Here is a 20,069-nt window from a genome sequence, read left to right on the forward strand (position 1 = left end):
AGATTATCTTATGCAATAAAATTAGAAGGTACAAAATAGAAATTTCTAATTACTTTAAGAACCCCTAATTTGGACTGATACAGGGCAGGAGCTGAAGACATATTTCTGCAAGAAGAAAAGGGCAGCAGGCCCCAGCTGCTGCAGCCTTGCTCGACTAGTCTATTTTTCCAGCCCATTCATGGACTTGGTTCAGCACATCATTGGGTCCATTAGTTAGCATTTTAAGTCCTTTATTTCCCCCCCACCTGCGTGTGGACCTATTTTCAATTTTCCTTTTAAGTTAACTATCTGTTTTGATGAGGATTAGCTCCACATATTCACATGACACTCTTCTCTTTTCTAGGGTATGCCAGATTAACTCCTTAGGGACTCTGTTGTAGGCTTTTTCTAGGTCAATAAAGACCATATGGAGATCCTTGTTGCCCTCTCTATATCTTTCCATGAGTCTCCTAAGTGAGAAAATATCTTCCATCGTGGATCTTCCTGGCATAAATTAAATTGGTTCTCCGAAATAGTAGTTTCCTTTCTCAGGTGGGTTTCAATAACCCTCTACCATAACTTCATCGTATGACTCATTAGTTTTATGCCTCTATAGTTATTGCAGTTCTGAATATCACCATTATTTTTGTAAATCGGCATCACAATGCTTTTCCTCCATTCATTTGGCATTTTCTTTGTGCCAGATGTAAATTGACACCACTAAACTTAAAAAAAAAACATAAATGTCCCTAAGACTAAATTAATTCGGTGCTCCTCCCCAGGCCTCCATACCTAATATTTGGGTCTTATAATAAAGCTCATTACAAGGACACCCAACAAAAATGCAAGCCTGCATCCATACATCATCATAACAGGCTTCTTCACTCTCGATTGCGTCAGTTAATCTTCTATTTTTAATTTTGGTTTTTGCTCCGTCTAAGAAAAGTTTTGTTTAAGGGACAAATGTGGAGGCATTTTTTTTTTCTCTTTAATGGGTAATCTTGTACTGGAATTGTAAGTAGATTTATATCGGTAAATTCTTTTTTTTTGTTGTTGTTAATCAGGGAAAAGAATTATGTTCTACCAATGCCTATACTTGGGTTTTAGGGAGGAAGGCTCCATGGTTGGAGCCCATTGATATCATTTTTCAGTCATCTGTATTAACTATTTGCATTATAGAGTGAATTGATAGGCTGGGTTTGAAGACATAAAATGGGCTTTGACGATCTATACATATAATGATTTGTAATGGATTGCCATGTCAACTTTTGTCCTCTTCTTCTCCCATTTCAGGAGGATCTTGCCCATAGGTTTTTAGCAGTTCCTATGGACTCCTATAATAGATGCATATCAACTGAAATGTAATCTTTAATAGACTGCTTTAAGACCAACCATCCTTATGGAAGTGAATGCTGGGTGATGAAAGAAACAATGCATACATTGCACAGTATGCTATGAGTTACTAGCAAGACTAGAAAGAACTGGATGGAAATAAATAATGTGCCACCATTGATGCTGGTGTGAAGACTTATGTCCGAAAGAAGAAGTCAAAGCTGTCCAAGTAGAGTTGCTAGTAGTTAGTTTTTATACTTAGTTTTTATTTTGATTTTTGATGTAATAGTCATGTGACTACTTAAGTGGTCACATGACCCTTTTAATTTGAAATTAGTTTATTTATTTTTAGTTGTCATATGACTTTTTAAGTTTATGGGACAAGTTAATTGTCACCTTGATGCATTAGAATCGCCTAGGTAGTTTAGTAGTCATGTGATTACTTATAGTGGTCACATGACCCTTTTAATTGTTGGCATTGTAATAGAAGTTGGCTAGGGGCTCTTTGGCTCCTAGGCGTAATAGGAGAAGGCCTTATGGCCCTTATAAATAAACTAATTTTCGTGGGGCTCATTCACCTCACAATTTTGAAAAAAAAATTCTTTAGCTGCTGCTGCAACCTTGTCTTCTCCAGGGAGATTTGTCTTGTGTTTGGTCAAGACTGATGGAATTGGTGTATGATCCGATTGAAACCTTGCAGTGGGGAGCCTGGGTGGTTCGATTTGGTTACTTGTTTTCTCCATTGCTAATCAAGTTCTTGTTTAAGTTCTGGTTCCAAGAGTTGTTCTACATCAACAAAGAAATTCTGTTCAAGCTTGTTCTTCAATAACCAAGTAAGTTGAACCTGAACCAAACCTAACCACTCTCTTCTTCTCCTCTAGATCACCCATAACCTGCCCAGCATAATCTAACCATCAGAATACTACCGAACCTTGACTGAGTGTTCTTCCAGCCCTTTGGAAGACTCGATCCAACCCTGGCCCTAATCTGTCCACTCTAACCCTAGAAACTTCACTCATCTCTCTTTTAAAAACCTAACACTAACTCAACCAACCTGGCTGCCGATTCTGTTCAGCAGCCTTAGACTGATTATTTGTTAACAAGACCTTCACTGGAAGACTCCCCTAATTAACTTACCTAAACCCTAGCATCAAACCCTAGACCCCACTAAATCCCAACCCTAAAATTGACCTTTTCCATTGATTTAACCCTAACCGAACTCCCCTTTTGCAGAACAGATCCTGGTTTGGCTTCTAGGTTGGTTATTTTCAATCTAGGACTATATTAACCATAAGGACGCAAGATGGGGGGGGGGGAGTTGATTGAGTTGGTTCTCTGTGTGCAAAAAATGACCGTAATACCAGTGAAGAGCGATTTTATGCAACTTGAAGATTATAAAAAAGCACAGGGGGAAGACCAACAAGGTGGTACATTGGGCAGGGAGAAGAGGGAGAACCTATGATTAAAGGGAAGTTGGAAGATATGGGCTCTAGATAGATTGGAAGGTGGACTGGATGTAGCTGACACCGAGAAATTGAGACAAGTCTTCGTGGAGTTTTTGAGAATGTAAAACATATCATTCTACTGATATAGCAATCCAAGCAGCTAGAGGAAGTTTGTGTGTCCAATATTTTAGTGATTTGGACACACCCTTAGTTTAGCTGAAGAAATTGCTATAACGTGTGGATGTTGTCGTGCTTCATTTATAATAGAGGTAGCAATAGCTGAGATATGTTCCCCCCCCCCCGTAATTGGAAGTTCTGTCTTTTTCTTTTTAAATGTGCCTTGGTCTCCCTCCTGAATAAAATTTCCAGTTGTCATGTCTATACTTGTTGACATTTGGGTTATCCTTTTGTCTCAACTTAATGTCTAAGAAATATTTCACCATTTGAGGTGAAGGTTTCTTGAAAGAAAGTTATATTCAATACTTCAATGAGATCCAATTCATAGATGTTCTTTCTAGGGATGATGTTAGCACGTGCCTTTGTTTGTGCCTGTCATTGTATTTTCAGATCTTGATGTGTTTTAGCCTTTTATTTCGTAATTGTCTCTGCAGTCTCTGCTCTCAATGTGATGTATACAAGCTTAAATTCCCCTCAACAATTGACTGGATGGAAATCAAGTGGAGGTGATCCTTGTGGCCAATCTTGGGAAGGAATCACTTGCTCAGGCTCTTCTGTGACAGAAATGTTTGTGCTACGGTCCTTATTCGTTTACTTTTAGAATTTGATTTCTAAGGGAACTGCAAAGTGAAGATACTTACATAATTTGATTCACTTGGTAAAAATAATGTTAAAAATACATACGTGGGTAATAGGTAATCCTAGAACCTAGTTACAATAGGAACTGAAACATAACTATACTAGGAAAGAGAAACAATTAAATCCCAATTTACTTAGCTAAGCCAATTACCCACGTATGTATTTTTAACAAACAAGAACATAAATGAATAACAGTTACATTTAGTTCTAGTAAAGTCATTAATGATGGTAAACTATTAACCCTCCCTCCATTGAATTGTGCAGAAACTTATCTGGTCTTGGATTGACTGGATCCATGGGCTACCAGCTGTCAGGATTGACATCTGTAACATACTTGTGAGGCCCAACTTTTGTACATAAGCATTTATGCCCCCCCCCCCCCCCTCCCCTTTTTTTTTTTTAAACCTCTCCTGAAAGGATTTCAATTGATGGCAATGTGCATTTATTTGTCATAGTACAGTGATATGAGCAAGAACAACCTCAAAGGTGATATACCATATCAACTTCCACCCAATGCTGTTCAAATGTAAGTCAGCACCAAACAAATGACTCTCATATACTTTTTTTTTTGGTTGAATGACTCTCATATACAATTTAAGAAAATATGTTTTTCTTGGGAGGAATTTTATAATCGTGTCCTCTTAGATATGTTAAACATATGAAGATATAGATAACAACTGTTATGAAGTGAACCTATATGTCAACTTATCATATGGCTACATTGATCTTCAATAAATGTATTCAAACGGTATTTCATCATCAAGAGAAATACCATTTCAATGATTCCATGAACTCAACAGTGATAAAATGAACTTGATGTGCAGAAACTTCGCTGGAAATGGCTTTACTGGTAGTGTGCCTTATTCTATTTCTCAAATGGCTGATCTGAAAGAACTGTAAGTGATGTTTGTTTCTCTGTGGCATATGTGTCTTTCCCTTCAGTTGATTCTTTTCATCAGTGACCTGTTTGAGTGCATGCAGAAATCTTGGTCACAATAAGCTTAATGGCCAATTGAGTGATATGTTTGGGAAACTCTCTAAACTAACTCTGCTGTAAGTAATACTCATTATTTTTTTTTTGGTAGAAAAGTAATGCTCATATTAGGACCATAAGATCTGGTGTGTGTGTGTACATATATAGGTGTACTACTGTACTTGGAATATGTAACCTTCTTTTGATTGCCCCTTGTCTTATACCCAATTGTTCTTCGTGGGATCCGCTCAAGGACCTACTGGTTTAGGTAAATATCTAATGCATTCCTAGACCGGAGATGTCAATTTTGGAGAAGTCATGGATAAAAAAGGGTTTTCAAATTGATTTAAAAGTAGGTCTGTAAACGGATTGGATTCGGCTTGGATACAGATTAGATGTGATCGGATCCAGATATTCCCTGGCCTAATACGGATACCTCTAAACGGATTCGGATGCGGATCGAATTCGGATTTTCAACCATCCGTTCACATCTCTGCCCTTTGTAAGCTGGACCTTCCTCCCCCTAGCGGATACAATTCACTCTCAATCAATGTCTCTTAGATCATGATTCTCTTTTCCTCATATTCTATAACCTGTTGAATCTTCAAAAACCTTAATGATCATTATTTACTTAATTTTTATTATTAAGTATTCAGATTTTTTCTACACGGATTTTTATCGAGATATCTCTAAACGAATACGGATGTGGATCAAATTCGAATTTTCAGTTATTCATTTACAGCCCTATTTGAAAGTGACTTACCATGTCATTCGTAAGAGCTATTAGAGAGGAATATACCCAAGGAGTTGTGAAAATAGAAAGTGGATTAAATTTAGAAATTGAAGGTTAGAAACAACAACTAAAGAGGAGAAATAGCAAGTGAAAACAAAGTAGGAAGTGGGGAATGGAATTAGTAACTAGTAACTGATGTGACAGAATAGTGAGTTGGTGTAAAAATAGAAACTGGCAGGACAGAATTAGAAACCAAGCCAATAAGGTGTTGCCACAGGTCTTCTAGAAGGCTGTGTGTAACCACCCGTTAGTAGTATCAGTGGGATTTGCCTTTGGGGTCTACTGCAGCCTAAGGATTTGTCCAAGCTTAAGAAACTTAAATAACAATTAGTGCATAGAATAGTATTCAAGAGAGCAAACCAAAGAAGAAATAGTATGCGCAAGACTGAAAACAGATTCTGACCTTTGATGGAAGAAGGAAAAGAAGATAGTGGTTTTGGGACTTCCAGAAGGGGTCAATACGATTGATTTTCTAGCTTTTTCCACTTGGCAGTCATATTGATGATTTCATTCTGTATCTGTTAAATGTATGTTTATTTGGCTTGTTATGGGAGAGATGATAAAAAACAAACTCTGTCAATTTGGCTTTGCTTTTGGACTTCAATTTCCTCAAAACTGTGTGTTCTTTGTGATTTTTGTGAGTCTATATGAAATTTCGGTTCATTGATTTATTGGGTCTCGTGGAAGCCCATGTTTTGTCCTTTTATGTTCTATTGTGTCTTCAATTTCTCCACTGCTTTTTCCTTTGAAGTACACAGGAAAGCTCGATCTTGAAGACGGTGTTTACATGATTCACATACTGTTTATGGCATTCATTAGGGAAAAATGAAATAAAAAACCAGGATCAATGTATCTCTCCATTGACATTTATTTGCTTTTCGTTCCCATCCTCCTGAACGCTGCTGATGAAGATCAGGGGTTGGGCGGTGAATTCAGATGAAGAACAGGGGTTGGGGCTGGGGCTGGGTTGCAAGGGTGGAGGTGGATTTATAGTCTTGCAAGGGATAGGTAGGTGGTGGTGTTCGAAGAAAAAGAGGGTAAGGGTAAACATATGGGCAAATCGGTAACTTGATCCTTCTCAAGGGTAGAATCGTTAATTAGAAATTAATTTCCACGGGACGTTAGCAACTAACCGTAAATCAATAACGGTGAGGGCTTGTCTATAACAAGGTTTGGAAAGTAGTGGTAGTTTGTGTAATTGCCAGAAACACAGGGAGGTCAGTGTAATTAAGGCTTAAAACAGGGGATGTCTGTGTAATTTACTCTTAAAAAATTAATTGAACTACCTAAAAAATAATCCGACTTCGTATAGTTGTATATCAAGCCACTACTGCTAACATATAAAAACATGAAAGAAATCTACCATGTATTGTAATATATTTGTACAAAAAAAATTTAATTTGGGGAAAAAAACACTATTACCGTTAAGCTTTAGCTCCAAATGTGTGTCTAGCAAGGTTGATTGACTTGGAGAATGCAAGTTCTAAGTTAGATGTTGACTTGAGGCCAAAAAGTAGAGTTTTTGGGCAAATATTGGTCACTGCAGTCGAAACTTGGGAAACACATTGTCTCTTGTTCAAAACTTGTTGAAATGAGCAAGTTTCGATCGAGTTATGGCTGTTTATAAGCTTGCTCCAACCATGTCTTGATCGAAACAGTTTCGAACCTAGCTGAAACTTGTCGAAACCTTGTACATAGTGGTATCAACCTTTGATTTTGTCTCGGTTTCTTGCGAAACCGAGATCTTGAACCATGGTTCATAGGAGTGTTGATAGGCTTAGAAGCAAGCATACTAGTCTCAGATAATAGGTCGAGCTCATACTTCCTCTGTGAGAGACTAATCCCTTTCTTGCTCCGTAGAACTTCAATGCTAAGACAATACCTAAGAGCACCCAAATCTTTCATCTGAAATTTTTGATGAAGATAAGATTTCACCTCTGCATTTCTAGAGACATCGTCTCCAGATATAATAGTATCATCCACATATATAACCAATGCAACCACCTTAGAGTGATCAGAATAGCATTGTGAGAATCCATAGCTAGTGGTTGAGAATCCATAGCTAGTGGTAAACTGGTAATAGAACCGAATTTTTCAAACCAGGCTCTAGGTGACTGTTTAAATCCATTTGCCATGTGAGGTTTGTAGAATCTATTAGAATTCTCCCCCTAAGCAACTTACCTTGGAGGTGGCAAAATATAAACTTCTTCCTATAAATAAATAAAAAAAGAGCATCCCAGTGCACGAGGATCCCGCTACTGTAGGGTCTGGGAGGGGCGAATGTACGCAGCCTTACCCCCTCTTCGAGGAGAGGCTATTTCCAAGTTTTGAACCCGCAGCCTGATGGTTGCAATAGCACTACTTAACCATTGCGCCAAGGGTGACACCCACTATAAATCACTATATAAAAATGCATTTTTATGCCCAATTGATACAGAGGTCACTCTAAATTCACAGCCAAGGATAAGTACACGAACATAATTTGAACGAGCAACATGAGAAAACGTATCAAAATAATCCACTTCATATGCCTGAGTATAATCCTTGGTAACCAAACAAGCCTTGAGGCGTACAATAGAGCCATCTGGGTTGTATTTGATGGTATACACCCACACCCAGTGACACTATACAAGATCTTTACCTGGAGGCAAATCCACCAGTCTATGTCAATCGGGATAATAAAAAAGCATCCTTCTCTGTCTTCATAGCCACTTTCCAACCAGGATGAGAAAAAGCCACATGATGATTTTTTGGAATAGAGTTAGTAGACAAGGAAAAAGCAAAATGAAATGGAGATGGAAGATTAGAAATAGACACAATTTCTGTGGGATAGGTAGTTATGGATTTTTGAGTGCAAAAGTGGATACCTTTCCGAAGGGCAATTGGAAGTCAGGAGGAACTATCTTCTTGCGCTGCTGATACCCCTGTAGTGGAGTAGCATCTACAGGTATGACAACAAGAATAGGAGGTGCAGGAGCATTATTTGCAGGAGCTGTTCGTGGAGGAGTAGAAGGGGGAATATATGATGATGTATTCTCAAAAAAAAAAAATGTCACATCAGCACTTGAGGTTGCAAGATATAAACAAAACACAACAAAAAATTCGGGGCAGAACATTAAACAAGGGATAGTTGGGATATAAAATTGAAAAAGGTATTTGGTTATCTAAAACCGAAGAAGCGCATCCTATTAATAAGAAAACGGGCAGTGAGCATAGCATCACACTAAAACGTTTTTGGAACATTAATATGCCACATAAGTGACCAAGCAACTTTCAACAAGTGCCCAATTTTACGTTTTGCAACCCCATTCTGTTGAGGTGTATACTGGCAGTTTGTTTGATGAATCATACCATTAGCTAAGCAAAAATCAGAAATCTCATGCTGAATATACTCGAGCATTATCAGATCGGAAAATTTTAATGGAAGCATCAAATTGAGTTCTTATTTTTTGATGAAAATTTTTAAGAACATTAAGAAAGTCGGATCGATCTTTCAACATATATACCCAAGTCAAGCAGGAATGATCATCCACAAAACTGACTAAGTAAAACCTAATCTATTACAAGCACGACAAGGGACCCAAATGTTAAATGAACTAAAGATAATAAGGACTCCTGAACACACTACGAGAAGGAAATGACGACAGGTGATGTTTCCCCAATTCACTTGCTTCACATTCAAGACGGGACATGGACTTGCAACCATAAGCTGAAGCTTCGATGAAGATAAATTACCTAGACGAAGATGGCATTGAAGAGAAGAGGATCCACTAGTAGTAGCAGTCGTAGTAGTAGTAGAAGGTCCAGTGCCATCCAAGTTGTGAAGTCCAGCCTGCTCAAGCCCTCCAGCAAACGTCCTCACTGTCTGAAGGTCTTGAAAAAATACAATAAGGATGGAAAGTGACAGAACAGTTAAGTGATTGAGTAAATTGACTAACAAATAAAAGATTTAATGGTTAATGAGGAACATGAAGTACTGATGACAAGTTCATGGATGGGGTAGGTGAAACTGCACAATGACCTTGCACCATGGTGTAGGAACCATCAACAAGAATAACTAGAGAAAAATGTTGAATTTTTTGTTAAAGAAGAAAATAATTTTGCTTACCAGTCATATGTGAGGATGCACCAGAGTTAATAATCTACAGAGTAGATGAGGTGGTGGTAAGAAGAGTTACCTGTGTGTGCTAAAGTGTTTGTAGAGGTGGAAGTAGATGCCTCAAGGTGTTGGAGGCACATGAGAATATGGTTATAATCAGCCTAAGGCACAAAAACAATGGAAGGAGTCCCAGATACCGATGCAAAAGTAGTATTACTCAGAATCTTTGTTAGTAAAAATTCCGTTTTAAATGTATTCTCGTTTTTTACCATTTTAAACACGTTTTGCCATATGTTTCCCAAACATATTGGAAAAAATGGCAAATGGTAAGCATTCCCGTTTTAAACGCATCTAAAACACGTTTTAAACATGTTCCTGTTTTTTTTTGGCGTTTTTTAAGACCTTGGACTTAAGTGACCATATCTCTCTCGTCCGAACTTTGATCGGCCTGATTCTCTCACCAATGTAAAGATGGCTTGAAGGGCTACATTTTTCATGAAATCACCTTTTTTTTTTTTTTGCAGAAGAGCTTGCCTTTGATGCTATGTCTCGTCCAAGATTGATGATATCACCTTCAACTCAAGGTCAATGCATGGATACAGAAATTAGAAGCATGCATTTCAAAAAAAAGTTCCTCAATTTATATGAGAGAATAGTACCCTTTTTTTGGTTTTGTTTTTTTGAAATATAAACATTTAAAACCCGTACAGTCTATTTTCCGTTTTTTACCGTTCTTTGTTTTTTGACCGTTTTATTTGACCGTCCATTTGCAATTTTTTACCGTTTAAAACCCATACCGTAAGACTCCGTTTTTTTTTTCTGTTCCCGTTTTTGCTAACTATGCTCAGAATCACTCTCTCAGTAGAGTTATCAGTCATGACAATGTTGGCTAACCCATTGTCCCAATCTGGTCGACCATATTTTGCCCAAGAAGTGTTAACAAAGTGATTTTCTTGCCATAGAAGGTACATTGTTGAGAAGAACTGTCAACTGGCTGTCCACTGGTACTATGACCACCTGGTTTACAACCACGACCTCTCCACTGGCCACGGCCTCTGCTGGGAATGCTAGAAACACACCCTCGGCCAGCAATAAAGGCTGAGCCTTCCTTATGAGTAGTGGAAGGATCAGCTTTGGATGGAGTAGAAGTGCGTTGAAGATGGGCGAATGTCTCATTTAAGAAGGCACTTTCTCACCAATAAGAAGCTGACTCTTGTAGACCGACTTGAAATTTAGCAACACAAAATTCAGCTCGCTAATGCTTCAACTGTTCCAGATCAGTAGTAAATGGTTGGTGAACTTGAAGTTCTTCAATAATGCCCTTGTAACTACTGAAGTATTAATTCAATGACTTTTCACCCTGTTTAAAATTAAATAATTACTCATAATGCTCATAAGTCGAGAAATATTTTTCTCCCAAGAGAAACTTTCCTTCAAATCATTCCAAACTCTGTTTGTAGTAGAATGAAACATGACGTTTGCAACAATGGTACGATCAATGCTATTCAACAACCATATCTTGAGAGTAGAACATAGTTGTCAAGGCGCTAGGCGATCCAAGGCATTTGAGGTCCTCCCTAAGCGCTTAGGCGGCCTAAATCACATTCCAATATTATTTTTTTAATATATCAAGTATATGTGAGAAACAATCAAAACACACATATGGTTTATATGTTCTTGGAATTGGTCATTTTCAAGTATACCTAGTTTCACATTTGGTTTATACTGTTCTTAGAAAATATGATGTTATCAATCAATAATTAACCTGCTCTCGATTTAGAGAAATGTTCTTGTTCTCTAAGAAATTTGATTGATCAAATGATTTTATTTTTACATGAGATTTTTTTGTATTAGGTAGAGCACAAAACCAGCTTTCCAACAAATCCAAGATTGCTTAAATCCGATTTGTATTGAAGGAGTTATGTTCTGGTCAAACCTTATTTGATGTGTGCGAATGCTGTCAAAATCGCTCTAAATTAAAATATTTTTTAGATATCAAAACAAATGAATATTTTACTGCACTTTTGGGTTTTAGTAATGGTTTACCATATTAAGATTTATGGAATTTTTAGATTTGAGAAAAACACCAGCATTAAAAAGTTGAAATTTTCACCTACAGCTAAAAATCCAATTTTTTTTCTTGAACTGGGGGTTTGACTTTTTATCCTTTTGGAATTTTATTTTTTAACTATTTTTATTGGATTCAAATAGGGGGGTATTTGCTTATTTATGAATAATATCTTAAGTAAATGAAATACCGAATATAAAAACATTTACTTAAATGATATTTGACATAAATAAGTGTCAGAACCTGGTTCGATACCAATTAAACCAATCCAACGCGCCCTACAATAAGGCGTCAGCCGCCTAGGCACCTAGAACTCCTCTTGGATGCCTTGACAACTATGCAGTAGGAATTTTCCCACATTCAGTTCTCATAGTAACAGATGTTGAATCCTTAGAATCAATAGTAGGGGAATCATCTGTGAGATATTTTATCTTCCCCTTAGCATGGATGTAGACTAAGACTGCTTGAGACCATAGCATGTAGTTAGATACACCATTCAACTTGATATTGGTGATCTGAACATGAACATTCTCCACTGGTACTTTAGGATCAGCCATCATGCAAACAGGAAGGATGGGAACCAAAGAGAGCATATAGATAAGCAACCGAAAAAGGTACTGATGAATTAACTCTGCAAATCAGCAATCAGAAACAACAGCAGCACAATAGAAGATCTATCCAGGCAATATCAGCAGTGTTCTAAAGAGAACAACCCAACGGCAGCAACAATGCTACAAACCGAGAGCCAAAAAAACCCAGATTTGGGTGATATTGAAGTGGCAGGAAGAGCTCAGGTCAGATGGACCTGATATTAAGGTCGAAGGACCCATTCACACAGTAATAATATCTCAAAAAGTAAGAAGATCAGATGGTTAGATCTTAACCGATATCAGAAATCGATAGACTAATTTCAGTCCAAAAAACAGAGCATCCGCCAGCCCAAAGGAGAAATTCTATTGCAGCAAATTAGAGGCTCGAATCAGCCCAATAATAGCAACGAGTATACCTTGTACTTGTAGCAAGGTGAGTTAGTCCTCAAAATCTAAGAGGAATCGTGTGGTTGGATCAGAACTAATTGAAGATCAAATCTCTTCTATAAAAAACACTCAGAATAGTAGGTGGCAGCAAAAATCTTTATATTACTTGATGATAACAGACTTGAATCTCCATAGATCAGCAAGATAGATATTAGAGAGCCCTAGTTTGTCTTCATACCATCATGAACTAGGGCTGTAGACAATACATAGGCAGCATGGGCGGCTGCAACCAGGAACTGAGATAAATCCTTAGAGACCAAACCAGGAATGGAGGAGGATCGATTACTGGTCCTTAAAAGCTTTGATACCATGTAACAATATCAGAATCTAAGATCAGTAACCTAGAGAGAAGACAAAGAGAGATTGAGGAAGAGAAGAGAGAAGGCTGCTAGAGGACTAACAACCGGTAGCAAGGCCCCCCCCCTCTACCGTTATATTTATAATGTGATTACATTGAAGACTTCCCTATTCAGATTAGGAAAGTGAATAACAAGTAAACAAGAAGTAAACAACTAAACATAAGGAATCATAGACTAACTAGGAAAGAAGAAATAGAAGTAATATCTAAGTAAAGTTCTACTACTGCAGGGATACAACCATAGTCCATGATAGGACTCCCCCTATCGTGGTATACAACTAACTATTCCACGGTTTAACAACAAAGTTTCATCGGAAAATCTTCACTTTTTATTTTTACTTCCAAAAATAATTTTAACTTATTCTTTTTAGAAGGACTCCCCCTATCATGGTATACAACTAACTTATTCTTTTTAGAATTGTAGAAATAAGTGAATGGCTTGATTGATCAATGAGATCAGACAAGCTCTCTATTTATAATAATAATAATAAAAGAGATTACAAAGGGAAACACTGTTTACGATACTGTTCACGTAAACAATGTCACAGCCCAAATATAACTCTAATTCTAACTAGTTAAATAGAGCTAGAATAGAACTAGGAAAGGGAAAATAACTAAAATAGAAATAACACCCCATGGGTCGATCTTATATCATGGATCGACCCATGTCACACTTAATACCCAAATACCCATATTCCAACACTCCCCCTCAAGTTGGTGCGTAGATATCAGTCATGCCCAACTTGCACACTAGAGGTTGAAAATTTTTTCCACTCAAGCCTTTGGTGAACACATCAGCCAACTGTTCCCCAGATTGCACATAAGGAACACAAACCGTCCCATTATCCAGATTCTCCTTGATAAAATGACGATCAATTTCAATATGTTTCGTCCTATCATGCTGCACTGGATTATGGGCAATGCTTATTGCTGATTTACTGTCGTAGTAGAGTCGCATAGGCAGAATAATAGGAATACTCAAATCTTGACAAAGTCTTGAGCCACAATAGTTCACAAATACCAAGAGCCATAGCTCTAAATTCAGCCTCTGCACTAGAACGGGCCACCACTGTTTGCTTCTTGCTGCACCATGTAACACAATTTCCACCCACAAATGTACAGTAACCTGTGGTGGATTTTTGATCATGGGAACCAGCCCAATCTGAGTCGGTGTAGGCCTCAATCTGTAGATGATCATGACGAGAGAATAATACTCCTTTACCAGGAGCCGACTTCAAGTATCTCAAAATCCTAAATACTGCGTCCATATGATTAGACCGGGGATCATGCATAAATTGACTGATAAGACTCACAGCATAGGCAATATCAGGCCTAGTGTGAGATAAATAAATTAGTCGCCCAACTAGCTTCTGATATCTCCCTTTGTCCACTGGTTCACTATCAGTGTCTCGGAAACGAGCATTTGCTTCGATGGGAGTATCCACAGGAGAACAGCCTAACATACCAATTTCAGAAAGAAGATCTAGAGTATACTCGCGTTGAGATAAGAACAGCCCTTGAGAAGAATGGGCCACTTCAATCCCTAGAAAATAGCGAAGTATGCCTAGATCCTTAATTTCAAATTCCTTGGCCAAATAATTCTTCAACTTGGAAATTTCAGCAGGGTTATTTCCAGTTACAATTATATCATCGACATATACTAAGAGGAGAGTAATAATGCTGCCCGATGTCTTGATAAATAAAGTGTGATCTGCATTGCTTTGTTTATAACCAAATGTCAACATCGCTGTCTGAAAACGACCAAACCATGCACGTGGTGATTGTTTTAGACCATACAATGTACGCTTAAGTTTACAAACCTTGCCATGAGTTGCAGCAGATGAGAACCCAGGAGGGACATCCATATATACCTCTTCCTCTAATTCACAATGGAGGAAGGCATTTTTAACATCAAGCTGCTGTAGACTCCATCCTAAGTTCACAGCACAAGAGAGAATTACCCTGATAGTGTTCATTTTGGCAACAGGTGCAAAAGTCTCCAAATAATCTATCCCATATGTCTGAGAAAATCCGCGAGCAACCAGCCTTGCTTTAAAACGATCAACAGTTCCATCAGCTTTTTGTTTAATTACAAAGACCCACTTGCAGCCAACAGTCTTCTTTTGTGGTGGAAGTGTGACAAGATCCCATGTACCACTCTTCTTTAGAGCTAGCATTTCTTTGATCATGGCCTCCTTCCACCTAGTATCTGCAAATGCCTCCTGCCAAGTCTGTGGTATGGAAACAGAGGATAAAGAGGAAACAAAAGCATGAAATGATGGGGATAAGATTCATACAAAACAACCTGTGATATTGGATGTTGCGTACAAGACCTTTTTCCCTTTCTAAGAGCAATGGGTAGATCAAGTGATGGATCAAAAGTAATAGGAGAAGTAGCAGCATCTAAAGGATTAGAAATATTACGCGAGGTGTCATTCGATCCTGGGTCGAGGACAACTCTTGGTCCGGTAATCTTGCATGTGGGCTGTTGTTGCCCTTTTTCTTTCGATATACCGCTGTGTGAAATCTTTCACCTGGTTGTACCTGCTGCTCCCCTTGAACATCATTATCTAAAGGTACATGATAGTCATCAATAGGTTCATGTAGAGGAGGAATGGGAATCGACACTTCTTCTAGAGTAGGAATGGACTCCCCCTGAAGAGGTGCCGAAGATGGAAAGAAAGCCACGGCCTCATGAAAAATGACATTCATAGAAACAAAAACACGATGAGATGTAGGATGATGACATTTATACCCCTTTTTGGTGGGAGAATAACCAATGAAAATACAGCGGAGACCGCGGGGATCAAGTTTGCCATGGGCATAGTGGTTTCGAACAAAACAAACACACCCAAAAATTTTGGGAGGAATAATATAAGAAGAAGACCCCTTCAAAAGATCAAGAGGAGATTTATAGTCAAGTACTCGAGAGGGCATCCTATTGATAAGATAAGCAGCTGTTAAAACAGCCTCTCCCCTGAAATGAGAAGGAACATGCATTTCAAACATAATAGAGCGAGCTACATCAAGAAGATGTCTATTTTTGCGTTCAGCCACTCCATTTTGGGGTGGAGTGTCAACGCAACTGGTTTGACGAATAATACCCTGAGTAGCAAGAAATAATTGAAAGGCTCCATCTAAATATTCACGACCATTGTCACTCCTGAGAGTTTGAATGGTAGCTTGAAACTGAGTTTGAACCATGCTATAAAAGACTTTAAAACAGGAAAAAACTTCACTCTTGTGTTGTATTAAATAAACCCAAGTGGTGCGTGTGTGGCAATCAATAAAGGTGACAAACCACTTAAAGCCAGAAATAGAAGAGGTACGTGAGGGACCCCAGACATCAGAATGAATCATAGAAAAAGGCTTAGAACATCTTTTATTTGAACTAGAATAAACAGAACGAGTTTGTTTTGCAAAAACACAAGCCTCACATAATAAAGAATGAGGGTTACAATGCTGAAATAAAACAGGAAAAATCTTAGCTAAGGTTCCTAAAGGTGGATGGCCCGTCGACGATGCCATCGGTGCAATTCGAGATAAATGATGTTCAATGAAGTAGCGAGAAGAGCCTGGCCGACATAGTAACAAGCATTAGAGATAAGATCATCGTCAAGCAAGTAGAGACCACCACGCATTTTACCGGTTCCAATCGTTCTCCCTGTCCCCAAGTCCTGAAAGACACAATGTGAAGGATAAAAAATAGCTTTGCAATTGAGATCAGATGTCAGACTACTGATAGAAAGCAAATTAGAAGTTAACTTAGGAACATGTAAAACAGAGGACAAAGATAAAGAAGGAGAACAATGGATGGCTCCCTTCCCTGAGACAGAGGAAAGAGAACCATCGGCTATTTTAATTTTATCTTTGCCTGAACAGGGAGAATAACGAAAAAATAAATTGGATTGACCAGTCATGTGGTCAGTGGCTCTGGAATCGATTATCCAAGGATGAGATAATGCCGAAGCACAATGTCCAGCAAAAGAAATACCTGGTTTGGAGAAAACAAGGTTCGATTCAGAAGAGGGAACCACAGTCGAGGTAGAGGCAGGTGCAGATGAAGAGGCGAAGGTAGTCATCATACGATGAAAGGTAGCAAGTTCCTCTGCAGAAAGTGTGGTAGTAGGGGCTGTTTCAGTAGCTTCAGAAAGATGGGCCTGTGTGCCACCACGACCATGGCCACGGCCTCGACCACGACCACTACTATGACCATCAGAAGAGTCAGATGGCTGACCATGTAACTTCCAGCAAAAATCCATAGTATGTCGTTCCTTTCCACAATGAGTACATTTAAGAGGTTCCTTCTCAGCCAAGGAACGTGTGTACTAGTACTAGAAGAGCTACCTCTAGAAGAAATTAAAGCAGATCTCTCTGGCTGTGTAGTTGGTAACATGGTGGAACGACGAGTATCTTCCAATTGTATCATAGAGTAGGCTTGCTCCAAAGTGGGAAAAGGTGAACGACTCAGAACTTGAGACCGAAGCTGATCATATTCCACATTAAGGCCAGTCAAGAAAGTGTATACTCTGAATTTATCCTCCCGACGCTGAAATTTGGTAATATCAGAAGGACAATCAAGCTGAAAGTTATCATAATAGTCAAGTTCTTGCCACAGGCTATGGAGTTCACAGTAGTATTCAGATAAAGTAAGTTCACCCTGTTTGGTTGCATGGATTTTTCGTTGAATATCATAAACTTGTGCATCATTCCCTACCTGGGAATAGGTACCTTTAGCAGCTTTCCAAATTTTTGCCGTTGAATCAAGTAGTGTATAGCCACGGGCAATGGATGGAGTCATTGCACTAAGAAGAAAAGCCATAACAAGAGAGTTGCTGGAACTCCACTTGTCTTGTAATGTACCAGCTTCACTTGGTTTGACAATGGTACCATATATATATCCCTTATAGCCCCTTGAATCAATGGAAAGAAACATTTGTGTAGACCAAAGTAAATAATTAGTGCCATCGAGCTTTATCGGGCTGACTGGAAAAGAGGGATAATCATGATGGGTCCCTTGTGTAGAAGATTGGCCAGTGTTGGTGGTAGCAGTGGATGCAGCTGAATCAGACATATTGATAGAACCTCAATAACCGAGAAGTGCAGGAAATTGCAGAATATTTTGCAATAGGTAAATAGGTAGCAGTTCTTCAAAATAAACTCTGCAGGTTGTATAAATAAACAACTACAGTGTTGTCAAACAAAGAGAAGCTGCAGATCTGTATATAGAAAAAAAATCTGCAGGTCTTCAAAAAAATACTGCACTCCCGCAAAAAAATCTACAGATCTTCAACAAAAAAGTTGCTGTAGGTCTTCAAAAAATTGCAGGTCTTCAATAAAAAACTGCTGCAGGTGTTTTAAAACAGCTGCAGGTCTTCAAAAAAAGAGGAAAGGAGTCTGCAGATCTTCGCACAATATGGATTTGCAGGTCTCGAAAATAAATTCTCAGGTCTTAAAACATCTGCAGGTCTTCTAAATTAAATTCTGCAGTGCTTCAGTCTTCAAACATGGAGAAAAAATACTGCAGGTCTTCGAGAGAAATAAATCTGCAGGTCTTCAAGAGAAATAAATCTGTAGGTCTTTAATCTTCGAGAAAAAAATCTGCAGGTCTTCTAAAATAAAATCTGCAGTTCTTCAATCTTCAAACATGGATCTCATTGTGCATGGAGATCATAAAATAGGATAAAGTAAATGAGGTAAACTCTAGGGCAAGTACTAGATCATATTTAGATCACCTCAAGTATTGCCCCCATGAAATAATGGAAACGAGAGAAGGGAAGAGAGGAGGGTCTCGGTTGATTTAGGGTTTTAGGGTAATGGGTTAGTTGATCTAGGAGAGATCAATTGTGGAGGGAGACGATGGAGGAGAGCAGAATTAATTTCTCAGATATCGAGTTTAGGCTCTGATACCATGTAGAAATAAGTGAATGGCTTGATTGATCAATGAGATCAGTCAAGCTCTCTATTTATAATAATAATAATAAAAGAGATTACAAAGGGAAACACTGTTCACATGAACAGTGTCACAGCCCAAATATAACTCTAATTCTAACTAGTTAAATAGAGCTAGAATAGAACTAGGAAAGGGAAAATAACTAAAATAGAAATAACACCCCATGGGTCGATCTTATATCATGGATCGACCCAGGTCACACGTAATACCCAAATACCCATATTCCAACAAGAATATTAAAGCTTTAAATTTCTCTCAGTTTCTTCAAGCTGTAAATATTAAGAAAAAATTACTTTACTGAGATATTAATGAGAACAAGACTTGTGACAATTTGGTTGCCACGTAACGGTGTTGTCTTGGCTTCTATCTTTTTCTTTCATTGACCTAATTTTAACTGGAAGAACTTCTCTGATTTTTGAAGTTGTATTTCCTGATTTGCTTCTGAAATTCAGGGATCTCTCCTTCAACAGCCTGTCTGGAAAGCTACCTCAGAGTTTTGGATCCCTCTCTCATCTCAGTACATTGTAAGGAACGAATCTCAAGTGTGAGATCTGCTGATTTTCTTCTAGCTAACAATGTTTATGCCAGGTATTTGCAGAACAATAAATTTACTGGTCCAATAACTGTGCTTGCAAGACTTCCCCTTGATGACCTGTAAGTCTACTGTACAATTGTAGCTCCATAATTGCTAATTGGTTGTCATGCTTTAAGACCTGAAAATATGAACTTTATAAAATATAACCATTTTTTTTTGTTTTCGGGGAGTGAAAATAACCAAATTAGCTTCTCTTTTCCTTACCTTTGTTTGTGGTACTTAAATAACAATGGGATTGAGGTGATTTTCAATATCTTAATACCCTTTGTCAGAGGTTTTCATTTTAAATAATTTGGCTAATCAAAAACCATGGAGCAGATCTATAATCTATTAACATTGAAATTAACAGTGATTTTTTTTCCCATTCTATTCTTGTATACTTTATTCTCCAGCCACTATTTTCTAATTATGTTGTTAGTTTTTTGCTATTACCAGCTGGAGTTGTTTAACATCCTGGGAAACATTAACCATAGAATTCTTCCTGTTGGCTGCACAGGAATGTTGCAAATAACCAGTTTAGTGGTTGGATCCCTGATGAATTGAAGGATATAGATAACATTGAGTGAGTTTCAATAAAAAACTGTATTTCTTTATTCAGTCAGATTGAATGAGGTTCAATTG

General features: G+C 38.1%; 1 protein-coding gene across 6 annotated transcripts in view; it reads left to right on the plus strand.

Moving 5' to 3' along the window:
• LOC122659903 (protein STRUBBELIG-RECEPTOR FAMILY 5-like) overlaps positions 1-20,069 on the plus strand; it is a 31,999-nt gene that overhangs the window by 1,618 nt on the left and 10,312 nt on the right. Inside the window, exons 2-9 of one of the 6 annotated variants that reach the window (XM_043855063.1) lie at positions 3,368-3,500; positions 3,837-3,908; positions 4,033-4,098; positions 4,397-4,468; positions 4,554-4,625; positions 19,306-19,377; positions 19,442-19,507; positions 19,945-20,010. In XM_043855063.1, the coding sequence (XP_043710998.1) occupies positions 3,368-3,500; positions 3,837-3,908; positions 4,033-4,098; positions 4,397-4,468; positions 4,554-4,625; positions 19,306-19,377; positions 19,442-19,507; positions 19,945-20,010 (619 nt within the window). Of the gene's footprint in view, positions 1-3,367; positions 3,501-3,765; positions 3,909-4,007; positions 4,099-4,396; positions 4,469-4,553; positions 4,626-19,305; positions 19,378-19,441; positions 19,508-19,944; positions 20,011-20,069 lie in introns of those variants that run through there. The other 5 variants (XM_043855067.1, XM_043855064.1, XM_043855066.1 and 2 more) reach the window with 5 other exon arrangements.

The sequence above is a fragment of the Telopea speciosissima genome, chromosome 4 (assembly GCF_018873765.1).
Source record: "Telopea speciosissima isolate NSW1024214 ecotype Mountain lineage chromosome 4, Tspe_v1, whole genome shotgun sequence".
NCBI lineage: Eukaryota > Viridiplantae > Streptophyta > Magnoliopsida > Proteales > Proteaceae > Telopea > Telopea speciosissima.